A 23,226-nucleotide genomic window follows, 5' to 3' on the forward strand; every position below is an offset into this window, starting at 1 on the left:
GATAAAAAATCAAAGCACAAGCAGAGCGCATCATTAATTTGGGAAGAGATTCCACACAAACAGTTATTATCTAAACATTGTGTACTTATCTAATAAACAGAAGATAGAATTAAAGTGTGTTGCTACCTAACATGTTCTAAAACTCAAAAGTGTTTACTCAATAATATAAACAAAAATGAAAATAAAAGCAACAGCTCATAAAATTGTTCACATGAAGGTAATTCAAAATCAAAATGAAACATTATATACTTCTCTGAGTAACACATAACATAAGCTTACTTTGGGTTTCTCTTCTGAAATTCGGCTGGACGATGTCGATGAAGATGCCGTGGGGATTTCAGTTATATCCCCGTCCAGATCTTCTACAGGAGTTTCCGCACTCTTTGAAGAAATTGACGAATTTTCTACTTTCTTCCCATCCTGGGTTACTTTCTTGGATGGTGTTTGACTAGCTTGCGCTTCCTTTTTACCTTCATTGCTCAACACTTTTTTGGCTTCTGAACTTGGGTTTAGTGTACCCGACTTGACTTCAAGCTTGCCTTTTGTCTGGGTACTCACGAGATCAATCACAGACACAAGTTCTTTTTTCTGTGGCAAAGATATACCAGTACTCTTCAGGGCTTTCTCAGCTTTTTTACACTTAGGGCAAACCCACTCCTGGCGTTCATCTTCCATCTGCTGACCTGTGAATTAAATCAATAATATGTCAGTGTGCCAACCATGTTCACTAGCAATATCATAAGAAAATATTCAACAATAAGTATATTTCAATACGACAATATTAACTTTGTAAAGCCATTTCATGATGATCAACCTTCCTCATCATTCTGTGGCCAAGACAACTCTAGATCAGAGAGAGGTGAAGGGAAGAAGACACCATATTACTAATAGGTTTGAAGAGAAAAAATATGCATCTTAATTTCTTCATTACAGTTCTTTTTATTATTATTATTATTATTATTATTATTAAATGCTAAGCTACAACCGTAGTTGGAAAAGAAGGATACTACAAGCCCAGGGGCCCCAACAGGGAAAATAGCCCAGTAAGGAAAGGAGATAAGGAAAAGTAAAATATTTTAGGAATAGTAACAATATCAAAATAAATATTTCCTATATAAACTATAAAAACTTCTAACAGAACAAGAGGAAGAGAAACTAGATAGAAAAGTGTGCCCTTGTGTACCCTCAAGCAAGAGAACTCTAACCCAAGGCAGTGTAAGACCATGGTACAGAGGCTATGACACTACCCAAAAATAGAGAACAATGGTTTGATTTTGGAGTGTCCTTCTCCTAGAAGAGCTGCTTACCATAGCTAAAGAGTCTCTTCTACCCTTACCAAGAGGAAAGTAGCCACTGAACAATTACAGTGCAGTAATTAACCCCTTGGGTGAAGAAGAATTGTCTAGTAATCACAGTGTTGTCAGGTGTATGAGGACAGAGGAGAATCTGTAAAGGATAGGCCAGACTATTCGGTGCCTGTGTAGGCAAAGGGAAAGAACCGTAACCAGAGAGAAGGGTCCTATGTAGTACTGTCTGGCCAGTCAAAGGACCCCATAACTCTCTAGCGGTAGTATCTCAACGGGCGGCTGGTGCCCAGGCCAACCTACTACCTTTTATTACATTTTCCCTATATATTTCGATAGGTCTGGAAAGGAGTTTGTCCTTTGTAATGGAGGACAACAGATGACCATGTCCAATGCCTAGCAGTTTTTTCCCTTTTGTTTTTCAAAGTTTGTAGAGAAAATTAGTATTTTATACTCAAGGTGTGTAAGTACAATTATTACACTCATGAAGAGAGAAATACACTTAATGAAATTCAAGGGAAGCATTATAAATTTTTTGCTTTGTAAACAATTGTAAAGGTAATTGTATACAAGAACTAACAGCTAATAAAAAATTTCCCTAAAATAGTGCAAAGGAAAAATTGTAGAAATGATTCAGAATTAAATACTAACATATATTCTTTTAAATTAAAATCTTGAAAAACCTTTGCTAATTTGCAGTTTTAGTCATCTCTAATGCCAAAAGTATTAGAGCAAACCGTCCTTATAAGCATATTCACACTAATTCACTTGTCCACAACGCAAGCTGTTTGCCATAAATTTCAAATGGCGTGCCATTCTTTCTCCCGACTCCTCGCCAGCAAGTTAGGTCTGGCACATGTGCACAGTGTTAGCACAGCTTACCATCCCTTCTGTCCAGCATCGAGGTACCTGTTTGCTGCCCGCAATACCTCGATGTTACCCTACATTCTATCTTTCATACATTTGGGAGAGCACTGAATTGTGTAAGCAAAGGGAATTCCACGAACTGTGTGAATACAGTATGACTGCTTTTTTATGTGGACTACCTCTCAAAATTGGGGAAGTGCCATGGTAGATAATATAGATAGAAAATTGATATCATAACATAACACTGTACTGTACATTGATGACTATGATACTAAGTGATTTATTGTAATTGAAATGGTCCTTCATTATTAGGATTATGGTTATTATAAATCACTTGAAATAGAATACGTCTAAAAAGGGAAGAAGAAATTAGTCTTTATACTGTACTTGTGGCCATCAATATTGTGAATATTTCACTATGCTTTATTATTATTACAGCACAGTGGTTGGTTATTGCACTCATTGCAAACAATTAATTTTGCACCTCCATAGTTTAAGATCCATAATTCTGTAAAATTTGTTACTTGCCAAAGACATGGGGAGAGGAGCTTTACAATTCCGGAAGATTGTACATACAATTCTAGCATCTCCAGGAAGCTGAAATATCACGATAAACTTATTGAGCTTTAAACCTACGTAGTGTCTACTTAAATGGTTTGCCACGTGAAATGTCAAAGGCCATTAGTACCTTACACATCCCTGGGTCAGGGTGTTAGACTAACAACCTCATCCCAGATGAAAAAGCTCATACTAATGTAGTACTCACAGACAAGGAGGGCAGACAAGGGAAAAAATGAGGCTAAAATCACAGGCAAATGTTGACCTGCAATGAGAAGTTACATAACCATACTCTACAGCGTTCGTAAAAGGAATCGTTCTTAAGGGAAAAACTTTCAAATATTTTGACTACGAGGTGGGACGAGATTGAATGCAAAAGAAATAATTCAACACAGCATGGGTAACAGACTGCTATTAAAAAAATTATCTTTTGTTTTCCCTAATGGCACAACGAATAACAGACCCTGGGAGATGGCATAAAGGTTTGTAAGTCGAGTGAGAAGGCCAAGACGTGCCAACTGGTATTATGACTGAAGAAGTTGAGTGAAAAAAATAAAAAAAATAAATAAATAAATAACAAGGCTCCTTGACCATTAGGAATAAAAACACAAACTTTGAAAGATGTTGCAAATCTAGTTAAAGAAGAATTGTGAAAATTATGTGACAATAGTTAACCCTTTTACCCCCAGGGTATTTGGAAATTTCCAACCCTTAACCCCCAAGGGGTTATTTTTTTTCAAGCAAATTTTGCAGTATATTTTTTTTAAAATTGCTCTAACAGCCTTAATTTTTGTCAGAGGTCAGGTTGGTCATATTCTCTTGGAAAATGCCTGAATTTTCTCAAAAAAATTATAAAAAATGTGCAAAAAAAATTTTAAATAGCATTTTTTTGCAAGGACGTACCGGTACGTCCATGGGGGTAAAGGGATGAGTTTTGTGAAACGTACCAGTACGTCCTTTGGGGGTAAAAGGGTTAAAAACAAAAACCATTAGAACATCATTTGCACAAGCAGAAATACAAGAGAAAGTGGAAAATACAGTCAAGTCAGATAACTGAAACACATGAAATTATGAGCAGCATAATATTATCCATTAGCACTTCTTGGCCTCCATAAAGAATTTACCAAAGTACCAGGCAACATAAGACATTGATTTGATCTTAAAAACAACTGAGACTTACCCATAGCTTTGGAGATACCCACACACGTTCCATGAAACCAATCCTCACACCTATCACAGCATATCATAAAGCGATTATTATGCGGCTTCTGACAGATGCACCACAACCGCTCAGGATCATCATAATCTTCTATCGAGTCTTCGTCCTACAAAGAAAATTAGGGAATGTAAATTAAATGGTAGACTGACTAACAGGCCTACAAAAAAAAAAAAGAGAGAGAGAGAGAGAGAGAGAGAGAGAGAGAGAGAGAGAGAGAGAGAGAGAGAGAGAGAGAGAGAGATTCTTAATTATAATAAATTTAATGATTTTAATAAAAAAAAAAAGAGAGAGAGAGAGAGAGAGAGAGAGAGAGAGAGAGAGAGAGAGAGAGAGAGAGAGAGAGAGAGAGAGAGAGAGAGAGAGAGAGAGAGAGAGAGAGAGAGAGAGAGAGAGAGAATTTTCTTAAATTATAATAAATTTAATGATTTTAATAAAAAAATAATTTTAACAATTTCAATCAATTCATCAAATCGGCTCACCTCTTCTTCACTTTCCGGCTCTTCCTCCGATGCAGACTCCACTCCACCCTCGGGAACTATTTCTTCCTTTAGGTCAAAAGTCAACATTTCATCTCCAAACGTTTTCTTCTTAATGGCTCTCCCACTACGACGTACTGGCGACTCCTCAAGAGGTGCAGCAAGGGGTTTTGGACGATCCTCCATCTTCTTTGTTCTAGCAGTTACAGCCGATTCCTTTTTAACAACTTTCTTAGGAGCAGATTCATTTTTTGATGATGGTAACTTGACCTTATTTCTCTGTGGCGCCTCTATTGCTGGTTTCTTTGGACTAGTTATCTGTCCTTTAACTTTTTGCAGAACCTCAACAGATTCTGCTCTCTGAAGTCCATGACCTTTGTTTGTTTGTACAATAACTTTCACTTCTCTCTTAGCAACGGACTCCTGACTATTACTACTTCGTAATGATTCAGCAGCAGTGTTCTTTTGCGATACGGAGATGTGCTTAACCTTCTGAACTGGTTTATCGACTCTATTCTCCTGTTCCGGTGGTTCGTGGTTTTCTTCTCTTTTCATCTGCATCATTTCTTTCATCTGCTGCTCTTTTCTTAATTTGATGGCCTCTCTCTTTCTCAAGATTTCTTCCCTTTTACGTTGAATCTCCTCGCGCTTTCTCTGTGCCTCTTTCTTCTTTAGCTGCACGCTATCTTCTAATTTCATTTCTAAATCTACAATCTTTGGAGGCGGCTCTTTTTTATGGAATTCCGTCCTCAATGTTTTTTCAGATTTCCCCTTATTCTTTATATTCTTAGCCGATACTTTAGCAGCTTCAGAATTACCCTTGAATTCGGCTACCTCCGAACTTCCGTCGTCTACATCAGCAGTCTTTTTCTTTTGGTCTAACTTTCTTTTCATTGCAGCTTCCTTTTTGGCATTTGCACATATCTGAGCCACCGTTAGTCTATCTTCCTCTCTCGGTGGATCAATCGGATCAATGACTTTGACCAAAGTTTCTTTAGCAGCCGATTTTGCGGAATTCAGTACGACAACTTGACGAATACCTACAGGGCTCTTCACTTGAATGAGTCTGGATCTTCCTTCGGTATTTGGAACCTTTTCTGGACTGACTCTGGCATTTTCTTCTGTATCTTTCCCTAAATCTTTAACTGCATTAGCATTTAGATTTTCTTTCTGCACTTTACTCTTTACTACCACTACCTCAGATTTGCTTAACGGTTTCAACTCGACGTTACCAATGGCGCTCACCTGTGTGGTCAGAACGTCCTTCTCTTCAACTTTAGAGTCAACTTTCAGTTCTTTTGAGATGAACTTCTTCCTTAGTAATTTTTTTGGTTCGTTGTTAATTTTACGATCATCAAATAAAAGTGTTTCACTAGCACTCTCTACCTTCTTAACAATGGATTCAGTATTAGGAGTGGATGACATAGGAGGTTGAAAGTCTGATATAAGCCTAGGAGTTGCCGGTAGGATATTCTTATCCTTGATGTCCATTCCAAAATCAGGGAGGTCTGAATCACCGAATATTTCAGCACTTAGATCAGCTATTGATTTAGAACAAGATTTGGGACCCTCGGACTCTTTGGATTGGCCCAAGGTCCTCTTATGTTTAACAGCACTGGGCTTCACACACAGATCTAACTCGCTAAACATCTCCTTCGCCAAAGCAGATTCCATATTTAGATTTTCCATGGATAACCTGACGGACTTTATCTTTGCACCTGCAGGGAAAAAAGAAACATTAATACTATGCTCTGAATATGACAAATTTGTAGATAATTTGTATTTTTCCTAAGGATACAAACCTTAGCTATTTACATGGGGTAATTACTTCGGCGCAGCCGATGACGAGCCATAAAGTTTTAACGAGGGTTTCCTACCCCGCCGCTAGTTAGCGGGAGGGTGGGGAGGGGTAGCTAGCTACCCCTCCCCCCTCACACACACCAGTGATTGATTCACTTTACTTAGAGGTAGGACTTATCTTGGGGGACAGGGCTGGCGGGCACATAACTGTAAATAGCTAAGGTTTGTATCGTTAGGAAAAATACAAATCATCTACGAATGTCATTTGTTCCGCAACTGAATACAAACCACGCTATTTACATGGGGTGACTTAACCCTTAGGAAGGGAGGTAAGTCCCCTGCCATACTGGCTTTGGCTTGCCCGGGGGCCCCGACCCCGAGTTCATAAAGCAACTCAAGGGTTGGGGCCCCTGCGCCTCGCAGACAGCTGAGGGGCTGCTGCGGCCTACGTAAGTCGTGTGTGAAGGTGAGCAGTGACATGTCCTAGGAAGTTGACCTGGAGTTCCTTAGAAGGAAATCTAGGCTAGGACTTAACCAATACCACCTCGTCAGGGTATGGGGACATGACAGTATTACAACTTAATACTAGGAACACAAGGAAGCATGGCTTACCTGCAGAGGTTTGAGGTCAGCTGTGCAAAGGACCCAGGATGCTGTTTTTCTCTAAGGGAGGAGAGGATGAAGAAAAGAAAAGGGCCAGACAGATCTTTTCATTCACACAGACTAAAACCGGGTAACAATGCCCTCAACCCTCTGCTACTTGTCCAATTAGGAGCCTGAGGTTAGACCAGCTGTTGTGCAGCCACCACAGGGCCGATAAAAAACGTATCGAGCCTTCTGTGTGTCACGTCTTGCAGGTAGTGGGCCATAAAGGTGGTCTGATGCTTCCACACCCCAGCTTGCAGGACCTGCGTCACCGAAAAGTTCTTCTTGAAGGCCAGGGACGTAGCCACGCCCCTGACATCATGTGCCCTAGGGCGCCGTGACGGAGGAGGGTCAGAACTCAAGGCCAGGTGGATCACCTTGCGGATCCAGGCCGAGATGGTATTCCTGGTGACACTCCTCTTCGTTTCTCCGGTGCTAACAAACAAGGCTCGCACCTGGGGGCGGACTGCAGCTGTTCTTTTAAGATACAACCTCAGACTCCTGACTGGGCACAGTAGGAGATGGTCTGGGTCATCTGTTACAGAACGAAGACTCGAGACCTGGAAAGAGTCGAACCTAGGGTCCGGCACTCCCGGGTTCTGAGTCTTAGCAACAAACTCATGGACGAAGCCGAACGTTACCTCCCCCCATCCCCTTGAATGGGCGACGTCGTAGGAGAGACCATGCAGTTCGCTGACTCGCTTGGCCGAGGCTAAAGCTAGCAGGAACACCATCTTCCAGGTAAGGTGGTGATCAGAAGCCTGGCATAATGGTTCGTAGGGAGGCCTCTTAAGAGACCTGAGGACCCGAACCATGTTCCAAGGAGGAGGTCTCACTTCCGACTGAGGGCAGGTAAGTTCGTAACTTCGTATGAGAAGAGACAGTTCCAGCGAGGAGGAAATGTCCATTCCTTTGAGCCTGAAGGCAAGACTTAAGGCTGAGCGATAGTCTTTCACTGCCGAGACTGAAAGGCGCATTTCTTCCCACAGATACACAAGGAACTCCGCTATTGCTGGTAAAGTGGCATCGAGGGGAGAGATACTCCTTCCACGACACCAACCACAGAAAACTCGCCACTTCGCCTGGTAGACTCCTGTGGATGACCTGCGCAGGTGGCCATACATCCTTTCCGCAACTTGTTGGAAAAATCCTCTCTCTTTGAGAAGATGCTGTATAGTCTGTCTCCAGGCGTGAAGTCGAAGCGAAGCTACGGCTTTGTGGAAGATGTTGGAGTGTGGTTGTTTGAGTAGCTCGTGACGTGGAGGGAGCTCCCTCAGGATCTCCGTGAGGAGCTGCATAAGGTCCGGAAACCACTCTGCGTGATGCCATAGCGGAGCTATCAAGGTCATCGAGAGATTGACCGATATTCTAGTCTTGTTGAGGACCCTCCTCATCAGACAGAACGGGGGAAAGGCGTACACGTCGACGTTGTCCCGCCGTTGTTGGAAGGCATCTTGCCAGAGGGCCTTGGGGTCCGGGACTGGGGAGCAGTGCAGCGGAAGCTTGGTGTTCAACGCCGTAGCGAACAGGTCCACAGTCGGGGAACCCCACAAAGTCAGGACTTTGTTGGCTATCCGAGGATCCAAAGACCACTCGGTACTCACTATCTACGTCGCTCTGCTCAGACTGTCGGCGAGCACATTCCTCTTGCCTGGAATGAAGCGAGCCGCAAGTGATATCGAGTGGACTTCGGACCATCTCAGGATCTCTACTGCAAGATAGGACAGCTGTTCCGAAAAGGTACCTCCCTGCTTGTTGATGTAAGCCACCACCGTGTTGTCGCTCATCACCACTACGGAGTCGCCCGCCAGTACTTGGTGGAACTTTTGAAGGGCCAGGAAGACGGCCTTCATCTCCAGCAGGTTTATGTGAAGGTACTTTTCTGATTCTGACCACAGGCCTGAGGCCCTGTGGTTCAGAACGTGGGCACCCCACCCCTTGTTTGATGCGTCCGAAAACAGCATCAAATCCGGGGTAGAGACGAGAAGATCCACTCCCTTTCACAGGTTCTTGTCTGCCACCCACCACCTGAGGTCCGCTCGTTCCGCAGATCCCATGGGGATCAGGATGTCCGGGGAGTTGAGTCCTTGACTCCACCGAGACTTCAGTCGCCACTGAAGGGATCTCATCCTGAGGCGACTGTTGGGGACGAGACGGGTCAGAGAGGAGAGGTGGCCGAGGAGACGAAGCCACGATTGGTCTGTGAGTTCTTCTTGATTGAGGAAAGGTTTTGCAACCTTCCTCAGCCTTGCTATCCTTTCGTCTGAGGGGAAGGATTTGTGGAGATTGGTGTCTATGATCATGCCTAGATATACCAGTTTCTGTGAGCCCACGAAGAGATGATGGTGAAGACTCTGGTGAACACCCGAGGTGCTGTGGAGAGACCGAAACACAGCACCTTGAACTGGTAGATCTTGTTGTCTAGGCAAAATCTCAGGTACTTCCTTGAAGACGGATGGATTGGGATCTGGAAGTACGCGTCCTTCAGATCCAGTGTGCACATGAAGTCTCGTGGTCTCACTGCAAGTCTGACCGTGTCTGCCGTCTCCATACTGAACGGAGTCTGCTTGACAAACCCGTTCAGTGTCGAGAGGTCGATGACTGGTCTCCAGCCTCCAGACGCCTTTCTCACAAGAAAGAGTCGACTGTAGAAGCCTGGGGACCCGTCCACGACCTCCTGGAGAGCGTCCTTCTCCAACATGGTCTGGACTTCGGCCCAAAGGGCCTGCCCTTTTGCCGATCCCATGGCAAAAGAGCTCAACGACACTGGATTCGCTGTCAGGGGAGGGAGAGATGCTGTGAACGGGACGCGATACCCAAGGGATATCACGGAGACCGTCCAGGCATCCGCCCCGAGTTGCTGCCACCTTGCTGCGCAACTCTGCAGGCATCCCCCCACTGGTGGACACGCAGGGGGATGGCCAACCCTAGCGCTTCCGGCCTCGGCCGGAGCCTCTAGGGGTTTTGCCTCCCCTGGAGGACTTCTTTCCCCTCCTGCCCTTGGCAGGAAAGGGCTTAGACACCTTGGGCTTCGCTGCTACGGTAGTCTTCTTCGTATCCTTGACGGGACGGGGCTGCTGAACCGCCGGAGGCTTGTAGGGCCTCGATGTCAGGGCCCTATGGATGAGGGAATCCTGGTTGGATTTCCTCCACCTCTCGGCAGAGAGCTCCACGTCCTTAGGCTCAAACAAGCTCTTACCGAGAACGGAAGTGTCTGAGCCTGCTCGACTCGGCGCTGGGAACCTTATGGTGGAACCTCTCGGCAACAGCGTCCCGGCGCTTGAGGATCGTGTTGGCCCACAAGCTCGAGACTTGGTGGGACAAGAACTCAATGGTCCGAGTGCCCGAGAGGAGAAAGGTTTCCAGCGCTTTCCTGGTGCTTTCCTTGGAGAGATCCTCGGACCGCACCAGGATGCCCAGAGACCCCAGCCAGATGTCGAGCCATGAAGTGGCCTGCATGGCGCACTTGATGACCTTCTCCTGGCTCTGGATCCCAGTGGCTGAGAAGGATACGTGCCGGTTGGAGAGTCTCTCAAGAGGGACTCCCCCTGCGAGTCCTTCCACGGAGTGATGCAAGGGAAGGCTCAGCGAAGACTCCTCGAGGATTTCAAAGTACCTCCTCTGATGGACACGAGGAGGAGGGAGGAGCTTATTCCTGGCACTGGATCTGCTGGAGGCAACAAGCTCCGCGAGCTGGCCCTCGATCTTGTCTCTGGCGCTCTTCATCCCTTGGGACCAGGGCAATGCTGCGCTGGCCCTAGAGGGCTTCTGAGTGCCGTAGACGCGATCCAGGACCGTGTCCTTACCTTCACGAGGTGGGACCTCAGGGTCTGGAATCCCATTAAGGTTCCTCACGAGAGTCAGGACTTGCCAGAACACGTGTTCTGACTCCTGGTGCTCGCCTCCTGTCTGACTTGCAGCGAAGTCTCCGGATCCCAGAGGCTCTTCCTGGGGGGAAACGTGGGCATCCTCGACGGCTCTAGGCTGTTCCTGTCTGATCCTTGCAGACGATTTGGGAATCGTCTTAGAGTCCTTAGGTTCCCTCCTGGGAGGGATGCAGGACTCTAGAAGCGAAGGGGGCAAGTCCTTCTCCACCTCAAGACGAGGAGAAACGTCCACCATTGGTGCGATGGGGGAGTATTCCTGCTCAACCGACTACCCTGAGGAGGGGTAATCCTCCTCCGCAGGGGAGGGCGAGAAGGTCTGAGGGGGAGTAGGAGCCTTGCACAAGGATCTACGCGGGGACAGCACAGGCCTCGGAGGATCCACGGGAGAGACTCCTCTCTTCCTCTTCAGGGGGGAGGAAGCTGCCGCTGGCTCGCGACCCAAATCAGAGAGGGCTAGCTTAATCGCCCGCACGAGAGCTCGAGTAGGGTGTCGAACCAGGGCTGTTGATTGACAGCAGTGCTGTCAGACACTCCCTCTGGAGGGAAGGGGATCGAGGGATCCCTAAGAGGAGTTGGCAAACGAGGGTTCGCCTGCAGGGCTGTAAGAGAAGAATCCCTAGACCTGTCTGAGGAGCGCTCCCCCTCTGGCGAGCACGCTGGTCTGCGCTTGTGGGGAGGGGAACGCGACAAGGAAGAAACTGCCTGTCGGCGATCGCGCTGGGGCTTGTGTGACGGGCCCAGATCAGGGTCGCGCGCGAGAGGGCGGCGCGAAGCTGGAAAATTGCGCGCGCGCACCCACATGGGCGGGGGCGGGCGCAGGGGGATGGTCAGGAGCGATGGCGCGCTGGCGACAGAGCCGGAGCGTGGCCGCGGGGCAACCTGAGCGGGAACATGCCAGCGAGCACGCGTGGGCGATGGTGTGGGCGTGCGGCGATCAGGAGGAGGCCGAATGCGCAGGCGCGCAGCGACCTGGTGCGGCCCCGGAGGGCGTGCGATAACAGGAGCGCCCGAGCGGATGTTCGGTAGGACTGGCCGAGGGCGCCATAGCGCGGGAGCAGGGTCGCGAGCGACCTGGGAACGAGAGGTTTGGTGACGGTCTGGATGGACCGGTTTACTCGCCTGTGTAAGCGCTAGTTGCGCTGGCGATCGTGGGCGCGCATAGCGCGCATCAGGAACAGGTCGCACCGGGGTTCGCTGCTTCGGAGGTCGCGTGGTGCGAGCCGCATGAGGGCGCTCTGAAGTTAGCTGCACCACCACCGCTGTCTTGAAGTCAGGCACGGGGCGTGAAGCAGGAACAGGGTGCGATTTGGGCCATCGGGCGCGATCGTGTTTGCAGTAGATTCGCGCGGTTCCAGAGGCGGCCGTAAGCGCCCATGCGCTGGCTTGGCAACCTCTAGGGCGACGAGCTGAGTCGTCGCGACGCGTGGTCACGTTGGTGCTGGAACAGGAACTGCGCCTGGGCGCGCATCGCGAACTTCTCTCGTATCGCGAGCCTCCCTTGTATCGCGAACCTCCTTAGGTGGGCGCGATGAGTCCAAAGCGACACGTGGGCGCGTTACTTCAGGAACTGCTGGAGGGCGACGGGGCGGCGATGGGTGTGGGCACGCAGGGGAACCCTGGCGAACAACAGGAACAGTGGCGCGAACGCCTAAGGGTGAGCGCCGAGGCGCTTTGTCAGGAACGTCAGGAACAATAGCAGCAGGGAGCGCAGGTGGAGCCTTACGCTTAGGGGCGAGCGGCGCAGTTTCGCGCTCAAGTCCCTGAGACGCCGAAGGGTCAGGAGGTTGCGCAGTGGCAGTCTCAGGTGGCGCGTAAAGCGCGTCAGCAGCTTTAGATGTCGATGGTTGGGGCGACAGCTCACATTGTCCCGAAGGACGACCATCCTCCAACGGGGATCGCGAACGATCCCTGGAGAGGTCAAGGTTGGTGGCAGGCAGGTCAGGAGAATGGCGAGTCGTCTCCTCTGCAGAGGTGCAGAGGACTGTGGAGACGAAGAGCCGAAGAGGCGCCTCTTAACCCCTTTGAAGGGGGAAGGAAGGCCTCTACGGCGAAGGGGAGGACGAGCCTTCCGCCTTAAACGCCCACGAGGGGCTGTGGGATCAGCAGGCTGACCATCATTGGGCCTCCGAAGAGGCGTCTCTACCAGAGAACTCCCCCGAGAGGGAGTCTCAACGGAAGGAGAGACCGTGGGACTAAGCTCCTCCCTCGAAGTATGTTCGGAGGGGGAGACAGAGCCTTCTGCTACCGCAGCCACAGGAACGGGAGTTTGGCCAGACCCACGGGATATTTCCGACACAACGTCAACCACAAACAGAGGATCTATGTCCGCTGAGGTTGACGATTTTTCGGCAGCCGCACCCCGTTTGATCATGCCAAACAAGGCTTCCTTGGAGGGAGAACCCTGTAGCCCCAAGGAAGCCCAAAGCTGAAAAAGGTCATTGTTAGAAACAAATACCTCCTCCGAGGGGGGAGGGGCAGCCGCCTCGCTATAGTAGGCAACGACCTCTCCCTCACCATGGGATCGGTTAATGACATCAACAACATTACGGTCTACGCTACGACTCGCCAGCCTCTCGGAAGAGGCCGCCAAAGTGGGAGCTTCGGAGGAGGAATGGGCGGCGGAAGAAGAAGACTTAGGATTTTCTCTCGTCCGAGAAACCTCGGAAGGAGAAAGATCCCTTTTAGCCTTCTTCTTACGTCGCCGGGCAAACCTCTCCCACTGGGAGGTGGACCACTCCCTACACTCAATGCACAAATTAGAACTAGCACACCGTTGGCCCTTACACTGAGGGCATAAGGAGTGAGGATCCGTTTCCACGGCCGAAATAAAGGTCCCACAAGGGCGGCCGGGAAGTCCACGCATAAGGAGAGTAGAGACCAACTTCACACACAAACACTGAAAGAAAAAGCAAACAAAAATTATGGCAGTCAAAAGAGAGGAGAGCGCTGACAGGTCTGTCGTCTCTCCGAGCCAAAAGTAAAGTGAATCAAACACTGGTGTGTGTGAGGGGGGAGGGGTAGCTAGCTAGCCCCCCCCTCCCCCCGCTCTAACTAGCGGCAGGGTAGGAAACCCTCGTTAAAACTTTATGGCTCGTCATCGGCTGCGCCGAAGTAATTACCCCTGTAAATAGCGTGGTTTGTATTCCAGTCACGGACCCAACACAATATTAATTGCTTTTCATCCCATTTCACTCTTTACCTTTTCATCCCATTCCACTCTTTAACAACAGGTTAAAATGAAGCTGTATGTTTGAAATAATTAATATCCCACCTTAAGATTTAAGAGAAAATTGGTACATGTATATGATGTCTAGGAAAATGCACTTTATAAGTTGAGTTAAATTAATGTTTTCCTTATAAAGAGTCACCTAGTTTACAAAACCTATGTAAGAAATAAAAATAGAAAATCAAGTGCTGTATAAAGGTATAAAAAAAAGAAAAAAAAAGAAAAAGAAAAAGAAAAAAAAAAGCTAATTAAATTTCACATAACAGCTGTTCATTTCATTGAAATTTTTAGAGAATAAATCTAAAAGGCTACAAAATACCCTTGTTCCAAGGTGTTTCATATGATAGGGATATACTGTACAGTACTTTGGAATGCTTGTTGAATTAATACGAATAACTTAACCCTTTTAAACCCCCCCCCCCCCGGCTCTTTGGGAATTTCCAACCCCTAACCCCCAAGGGGTTATTTTTTCCCCAGGACATTTTGCAGTATATTTTTTTTAAATTGCTCTAACAGCCTGAATTTTCTCAAAAAATTATCAAAAATATGAAAAAATTAATTTTTATAGCATTTTTTTGCAAGGAAATACCGGTACGTCCATGGGGGTAAAGGGATGAGTTTTGTGAAACGTACCAGTACGTCCTTTGGGGGTAAAAGGGTTAATAGATTGGGAAAAAATAAAAAACATACATACCTGAGGATCCTGCGTTAATTTCCGATGCATTTTCATCAGTTGTAATTCCCGTATCGACTTCCATTCCTTGATCTTCGGTTTCCTTCGCTTCCTCTGATGATGACACAGGCTCACAATTTTCATTTGATTTACCTTCACTACTTTTCTTCATTGTTCGGACCATAATCTTTCTTCTCCCGACACCTTTAACTTTATCCAAATCACTTTCCTGTTCTTGATTTTTCCCCAACTCACTCCCTTTTAAACCTTTCCTAGGCCGCACTTTATTTAAATCAGCATTTTCCTTAGCCTCTACATTTTCCACCTCCTTAGTTCTAGCACTATTTTCAGATTTTGAAAAACCACTTCCCTCATTACTTTTTTTATTTCCATGGTTTGATCTTAATTTCTTTTCAATATCAGTTTCATTCTCTGCTTGAGATTTCTTAAGATCTGCTTCACTTTCACCTATGGACTCCAGTTCCATATCATTCTCTTCACAGCTTCCTCTGCCCCTGACACTCTTCCTTAGTTTCAGCTTCTTCCCGCCATCACTATCATCATCTTTATCTTTCTTATCTACCTTTTGCTCGACACTTTTGACGTTGTCTACCTTTGCAACGTTACCTTCGTCTTTTCCTTTAATACCTTTTCTCGCTTTGCCACCTTTTTTATCCTCAGAGTTACCTTTATTGCCATCTTTTGTAATCTCACTACCTTTTGTGTTATCTCTCTGACACTTCTTGTCCTCGTTTTCATTGGATTTCTCACTGACCGACTCGATTTCGCTTTGTTTACCAGCCTTCACCAACTTCCCCCTTTCTTCATCATTATCAGTGACATCGGTTTTCTTTCTTCGTCCTACCACACCCACAGTCTTTTCAGTCGTATTATAATCAGAATTCTTGCCTACTCCACCCGAGTCTCCATCTTTCTTTAGAGTTCCTCGACCTCTCCCTCTACCACTTCCAGTATTCCCTTCCTTCCCAGTTCCCCTTCCTTTACCACGGCCACCACCACCTCTTCCTACGCCACCCTCCTGTTCCTCTTCCTCTATTTTCTTTTTACCTTTCCCCTTTCCCTTTGTTTCTTGTGGTTTCTCTTTTTCCGTTTCTGATTTTCCTTTCCCTCTCACTCTTCCACGGCCTTTTCCAGCCAATTTCCCTTTCTTCTTACCCATAGCAGTCTTTTTGGATGCAGTATTTTCTGATTCCTCCTCCTCTTCATCATCACTTTCTTCTTCTTCCATCTCCTCCTCCTCAATCTCCTCCTCTTCTTCCTCATGGGTATGCAACTTGCGCATATTTTCCACTATTTGCTGCTCTCCAAGTTGCTGCTTTTCTTCAAGCAAAAGCTTCTTATTTTCAGCCAGTATCTTCTCCACCTTTGAAATACAAGACAAAATTACACCTTCTCCTCAATATCACAAACTATACTTACAATGAAACCTTAAAAAAAATTAAAACAAATAAAAACCCAGTATGCTCATACTCGCAAGTTTCAAAAGGATAACAGTATGTATTCCAGCTATTCTCTGTACTGTAAATATCTGACACTTACTTCTTCTCTCTCAGCTTTGTCCATCTGGCGTTGTGATCTGCGTTTTGGTGGAGACCTAGTCTTCTTAGACGATGAGCTACCTTCACTGTTTACTTGTTCTGTATCGCTTATATCACCTTGTTCAGTCCCTAAAATAATAATAAATTACCATAATGCATACTTACTTTTAACTATATCATTCTCCAATAAAAATACTGCTAAAAAATTATAACATATTTACACAAGGTATTCATATACGAGGAGCCTTTAAATATGCGGCCCCGAGACTATATAATAAGCTCCCACAAAACATTCGAATGATTGAAGACATAAAGGCTTTCAAGAGGAAACTGAAGACTTTCTCATTTCATGAGTCTTTTGACAGTGAAGATTTAACAATAAATGAACAATACGCAATATAAAACGTTAAATACTCCGAACGAACAAGGTAAAATGACAGTGGAGGTCCTGTAGAGAGTGGGGTTCCCCTACTGTATGGGACCGGAAAAGCAGCCATCAAAGTAAAAGCAAAAAGTAAGTAAAGATAGACAGGACCTCCAAAGTTCAAGCGCTCATCTATGACCTTTCTTAATTACATGCCACACACAACATTTACTTTCATGTCAACTGCTATTTTAAACAAATTGGTCCTTTCCCACTCTTATCATGTAGCGATAACAACTTAACCTATCATCCAGTCTATAAGTACTACGTATCTCAGCTGCTTTCTCGTCAGTTATGATCTACTGACAGCATTTCACTTCTCAATCTTAGCACTATGCAAAAGTGCCTTTCCAGTCCACTCAATTTTTCCTTGCATTTCCTTACATTTCTCTTTAGTGGTGACCAAAACTTCTCTTTTCATAAATTCTTGCTTTCTTCACTAACATAAAACTTTTAATGAAGCAAGGTACATTAAATATAATGTGAAAACAATGATGATGACTGAAAATACAGATGAATGGAACAGATTAAAAGTATCAGAAATCAATAAATATCATGTTGGCTTTGCAAGAGTATATGACAAATGTATAAGGACAAAATTTAGATGAGAATTGCGGAAACAAAGGGTACCATTCATTAAACTGGTAATATTAAAATTTTCAAAAATACATTACTTTGAGTGAAGACAATGAAGTTATGCTAAACAAATTTTATGTAAATGTTATGTTAATTAAGTACAGAGTTATTACTAAGAAATAAATGTGTCCATCATGGATTGAGTTTTTTTTTTTTTTAAGGAAGCCCTAAAAATATGCAAAAGGGGGTTTTGAAGAAGGGAAAATCAAAATTTTTCCTCCCGGAATTTGTATTTTTCCTAACAATACAAACTTAGGTCCTTTCATACATATACATTTTCCGCAAAGCAGGAATTCAGCTCCTAAAATTTATGAGGCGTCGGTGTATCCTTTCAGACGATTCCACCAATCACTTGTTACGTTCAAACTATTCATGAAAATGAAATGAGTCCGTCTTATTGCATTCACCCCTGTAAAGTATATATCTTTTCTCTGGGATTCTTCAAACATTAATCATTTTGTCTTGGTAAAATTCAACTATTTATATCCTCAAAACTACTTGTGTTTGTTCCTATATGGCCATTTAAATAACAATGCTTGTCTTTCCTAAAACTTTAGCTCCTCCTCTGGCCTTCTGGATCAAGACGTGTAGACACAAAACACACGCATCACCATCTTTTGCAACATTTTGATTATCATTATTGCTTCATCCATTCAACCCATCTCTATTGCATCTTCAGGCAACATTTTTGACAAGTATACCTCGACATTATTCTATTCTTTATATGTCTCTACTGATATTGTAACTTTTTAATCAGTTCATTTATACTCACCTCCTGAACATATATATGTTTCCTATTATCAGCATTGCCAACCCTTCTGTTCTAAGTTCCTACATAGTTCCCCCAAGATTCTTTGCAACAGCTGATTACTTAAAGTATGCCACATGCTTGTGGCTATTTAATTTTGAAGTCTATTATATGATATTTGGAGCAGCTTCCTTTTTTCAGAAGTATTATATCCCTTACTGATAAATTAACCTAACCCCTCATCGCCAGACATGGGACCAGCTGTTCTGTCAGTAACTTATTTTATGCTTTGTGACCAACAGACTGGGAATTTTACATACATACATATACCCAGGCACTTCCCCCAATTTTGGGGGGTAGCCGACACCAACAATGAAACAAAACAAAAAAGGGGACCTCTACTCTCTACGTTCCTTCAGCCTAACCAGGGACTCAACCGAGTTCAGCTGGTACTGCTAGGGTGCCACAGCCCAACCTCCCACATTTCCACCACAGATGAAGCTTCATAATGCTGAATCCCCTACTGCTGCTACTGGGAATTTTGAAAAGTTGAAAAAGACGTAGTACATTCCGAGTTGAAAAGAAAGTGTAGATAATATTGCTGGCTAAGTAGTATAAATGTAAATAATTCAGGCCAACTATCAAACAAGTGCAACATTAAACAACAAGTTCTTGCATATAAAAATACATTGAGGAAAAAAGTGGCATTTCTACAAATTAGTTTTTTTCAAACAAGAACATACCATCAAAGAGTGATGAATCCATTAACTGGTCCAAAGGTCCTAACTGGTCAGGGTTTGCAACCATATTCAACAACGGTTCTCCGAGTATTTCCCGAGCTTCTTCACTCTCCAGGACGCTCTCCAGCCGCTGGAACGCATCTTGATCTAACGGGAGCTCTGCATAGTTCATTCCACCAGTCACTTGTCCTGGGGAAAAAGTTACCATAAAATCAAAACCTAATTCTACATAATATAAATCATATTTTGAGTATGTTGTGGAAAGGTATAGCGTAAAAGAAAGACAATAACTAGTGGATAAAGAATTATGTTTCTTCAAAGTCAAGGATTAAAGCTAAAAAAAAAAGAGAAAAAGAGAGAAAGAGAAAGAGAAAGAGAGAGAGAGAAAGAGAGAGAGAGAAAGAGAGAGTGAAAGAGAGAAAGAGAGAGAGAAAGAGAGAGTGAAAGAGAGAAAGAGAAAGAAAGAGAAAGAGAAAGAGAAAGAGAAAGAGAAAGAGAGAAGAGAGAGAGAGAGAGAGAGAGAGAGAGAGAGAGAGAGAGAGAGAGAGAGAGAGAGAGAGAGAGAGAGAGAGAGAGAGAACCAAAAATCCAAGAATTAATAATAATCTTTTAAAGATTTAAATAAACTATTGTTGACACTTACATAAAGGTGCACTTTAATGTATAAAAAAAAAAAAAAAAAAATAGGGAAGAAAAATAACTAAAAAGCATTATGCCATCATTAAATCATACATTCTGGCTGTTCATGGCACATTTTCTGATAATGCGAACAAACACTGCAAACAAGAAAACAGTGAAAGTAGCAAATTTGAAAAGGTTTTATTCTAATAAGATACGAAATTAGTGATGGGGTACCTTTATCTAGATTTCCATTCTCTGCAAATATGTACTGTATACATACTCTCAATAGAAAGGCTGTTAGCAAAATAAGCAAAGAAAAAAGTGAAAACTTCATTTGTTGGTTGTCCATCCATCCATATACCAAGGCACTTCCCCCAATTTTGGGGGGTAGCCGACACCAACAATGAAACAAAACAAAAAGGGGACCTCTACTCTCTATGTTCCTTCTATGTTGGTTGTGAATGAATAAAAAAAAAAAATCCTAGCAGCAAATTAAGAATCAATGATCCGCACGCCATTGTGTAAGGAGTGGGAACTTTCACCTAAAATTCCCCCTGGAACTTCTTGCAATCAGTCTTTATGGATACTTGGACTTTCTTTGCTTCCTCCAATAAGAATGGGAAGAGGAGGATAGCTTTACACGATGGCATATTCTCACTCTCAATTGGCTAGGAGTTGGTGTTCGGTCCAGGAAGGACCGTTCACCTAATACCAGTAGAAACATCGGTCAGTGCATTACTGGTTTCACCTTGCTAACCAATCAAGAAGGTACCAGTGAGTGATAGATCTTAGTAGCAGCGATAAGGTGTACATTGGTAGCTGTTACACCAAGCTCACTATTAATAACCAACCCCAAAGGAAACGACTGGCAAGCAAGCTCTGTATCGGCTCAATGAGGTAGTGCCATCACGCTACATCAAGCTCACAATTGCTAACAGACCCCCAGATGCATAAGCTCCATAACAGCACATGAAGGTAGTACCACGTGAATAATACCTATATTGGCTTACCGTATTTTGTTGGAGATCTGTCCATGTAGGACCATTCACATATAACTGATGAAACAACGGCGGCTGTCACGCCAGGCTCACGAATGCTAACAAACATTGCAGGTAGAGATCAATGTGAAAGCCGAGTATCAGCACGAGGAGGTAGCGTGAACAACACCTCTTAACGGCCAATAGTACCTGCCGGACATCGGTCCAGGTAAGACGGTTCACCTGCGACTGATGAAACTGCGTTGGCTATCATACCATGTTCAAAATCTTCTACAGACAACAAAGATATCAGTCGAAGCGTGTACTACGTACTGGCAAGAGTAGGTAGGAGTGCTTTTATTTGGCAATCGCCGCTGTCATTAGCACAGAACATTAATGTCAAAATGTCTTTCATGAGCTTGTGACTGGATATTGCCTTTTCTTCTGCAATAATGAAGCTCCTCCAGAACAGACTTGTCTCGTCACAGTTGAACATTTGCTGATTTTCTCTGAATTGATGAACCTTCTAAATTCAGAAACAAATGACTTTGCTGCCTTGACATCGGAGCTCGTAGCTTCACCACGTCCCATAACACAATGGTTTCCTCTTCTTCTCTTGAAGCAAACCAACCAATGCTAGCTTTGAATGTTCGAGTTTCTTGGTTTACTGACATACCTTGTACACTCCTTTAAGGACAAAAGCTTTGCTTTGTCACAAACAATGTTCTCTGTTAAATCATCTCCTGCTAACTGCTTCTCATTAATCCATATGAGAAACAGGTTCTCGATATTATCTGGAACACATGACCTTTTTTCACAGCATCTATTACTTTGATCTCTTTTCTTCTTTATAATTACACAAACAGTTCATTATCAACCACGCAGGTAAGGCTGACACTCGGGTCACTCCCTACCATGAAGCAAGTTGTGTTACGTCCTGGAAGTTCACTATCTTTGTAGTTGGAAAAGAGAGAATAAGACTCCCAAGGAGGGACTGTTTACAGTCATCACCTCACAAAAGGAACACAATACATGGGGAATCAAAATTTTATATCCTCATAAGAACAAAATCCACTGCACCACATGCTTACCTTTAAGTGCACTTTCTATGCTCCAACAATTGAAAGAGCAGACGAGTACAGTAGTACGTTCGTACTGATCGTGGACAAAGATAAAAGCGGCGCTTCTCACGTACACCACCAGTAGTGGTCATACTGACATCATAATGGACAAAATATTTGTTCGTAAGTATGAAGAAACATCAACCCAGGTTGTACCAGTTTTGATACCATGCAATACACACTTAAAAACTTACCTTCCAAAGGGATTGTCGGATATCCTTCTACAGTAAAATTAACATGTGCTGTGCCATCAGTTGTTGCAACAATCGACGGGGTTGTGACAATATCACCAGGATTACCAATTACGCCTCCAACACCACCACTTCCCATTCTGACAACACTAACCTGGGACCCATCTGCCCCATGGCTTGCTGAAAGGGTAACAATTAAGAAATGTGATGTAAAATTATGAAAAAATGACTCGTTATTTCAAAGAAAGAAAACTACAATGAATACCTATTACAGACATCAAATGAGGCATTCACAATACTAAGATTTTACAGGGCTTGGTGTTATTCTTTTTATTGTTTCAATGTTTTCCGACATTCTTTTCATATCAAAAATTATATATATAGACTCCAAAACTTTAAAATTTTATTCATAAATCGCTGAGATTCATATTTGAAAATTGCCAGTTTTCAAACGTTTTTCTTGTGATTTTGACTTTTCCAGGTAGGTGCCTGAAGACACTTATTATTGTGAATGCCTTAAATGTCAGTACTGTCTCTAGTAATGCAAAACATTTAACCCTTTTACCCCCGGGCTCTTTGGAAATTTCCAACCCTTAACCCCAAAGGGGTTGTTTTTTCCCCAGCACATTTTGCAGTATATTTTTTTTAAATTGCTCTAACAGCCTTAATTTTTGTCATAGAGAGGTCAGGTTGGTCTCATTCTCTTGGAAAATGCCTGAATTTTTTCAAAAAATTATCAAAAATATGAAAAAAAAATTTTTATCGCATTTTTTTGCAAGGACGTACCGGTACGTCCATGGGGGTAAAGGGATGAGTTTTGTGAAACGTACCAATACGTCCTTTGGGGGTAAAAGGGTTAAAGTCATAAAAGTAAACAATCATAAAATCCAAATCATGATGTGGATCTAACCATCAAGGATATTATTCTATCTCGATTTCCATTACAGTCTCATATCTGTTTCTATTGAAACCTTAATACCTTTCCAGTAGCCAACTCTTTATTGTAATAGGATATAAGAAGCTTTCCTGGTCTTCAAGGTTTGAAAACGGCTTGATATGCGACGTAGCAAGTGACGTCTTTTAAAGGCATCGATCTTTTGATCACATTTATCCGCTGAATTACCAAATAGTGGGGTTTTTCTCACTTGAATTTGGCCACTGAATGACCTAGCGCTCAGCTAAATAGTCTAAATTCATAAAATGTAATAGTGAAAATTTTGATCACATTTATCCACTAAATTACCAAACAGTAGGGTTTTCCCTCACTTGAATTTGTGCGCTGAATGACCGAGCGCTCAGCTATATACCCAAGATTCATAAAATGTAATACTGTAGTGAAAAGATCTTTGAATTTGGGCACTGAATGATCCAGCGCTCGGCTATATAGCCCAGATTCATAAACTGTAATAGTGAAAAGTTCTTTGAATTTGGGCGCTGAATGACCGAGCGCTCAGCTATATAGCCCAGATTCATAAACTGTAATACTGTAGTGAAAAGATCTTTGAATTTGGGCACTGAATGGGCCAGCGCTTGGCTATATAGCCCAGATTCATA

At 44.0% G+C, this 23,226-nt stretch overlaps 1 protein-coding gene across 3 annotated transcripts in view; it reads right to left on the reverse strand.

The window, feature by feature from the left end:
- The window catches only part of LOC137624385 (death-inducer obliterator 1-like), a 124,334-nt gene that overhangs the window by 63,939 nt on the left and 37,169 nt on the right, over nucleotides 1-23,226 (reverse strand). For all 3 annotated transcript variants that reach the window (XM_068355121.1, XM_068355129.1, XM_068355114.1), the window contains exons 3-9: nucleotides 21,676-21,852; nucleotides 18,766-18,951; nucleotides 16,216-16,343; nucleotides 14,677-16,039; nucleotides 4,428-6,142; nucleotides 3,910-4,054; nucleotides 280-683 (exon numbers count right to left, since the gene is read on the reverse strand). In XM_068355121.1, coding sequence (XP_068211222.1) covers nucleotides 280-683; nucleotides 3,910-4,054; nucleotides 4,428-6,142; nucleotides 14,677-16,039; nucleotides 16,216-16,343; nucleotides 18,766-18,951; nucleotides 21,676-21,852 — 4,118 coding nt within the window. The remainder of the gene's footprint in view (nucleotides 1-279; nucleotides 684-3,909; nucleotides 4,055-4,427; nucleotides 6,143-14,676; nucleotides 16,040-16,215; nucleotides 16,344-18,765; nucleotides 18,952-21,675; nucleotides 21,853-23,226) is intronic.

Source organism: Palaemon carinicauda, chromosome 2 (genome assembly GCF_036898095.1).
Source record: "Palaemon carinicauda isolate YSFRI2023 chromosome 2, ASM3689809v2, whole genome shotgun sequence".
In the NCBI taxonomy this organism is placed as follows: domain Eukaryota; kingdom Metazoa; phylum Arthropoda; class Malacostraca; order Decapoda; family Palaemonidae; genus Palaemon; species Palaemon carinicauda.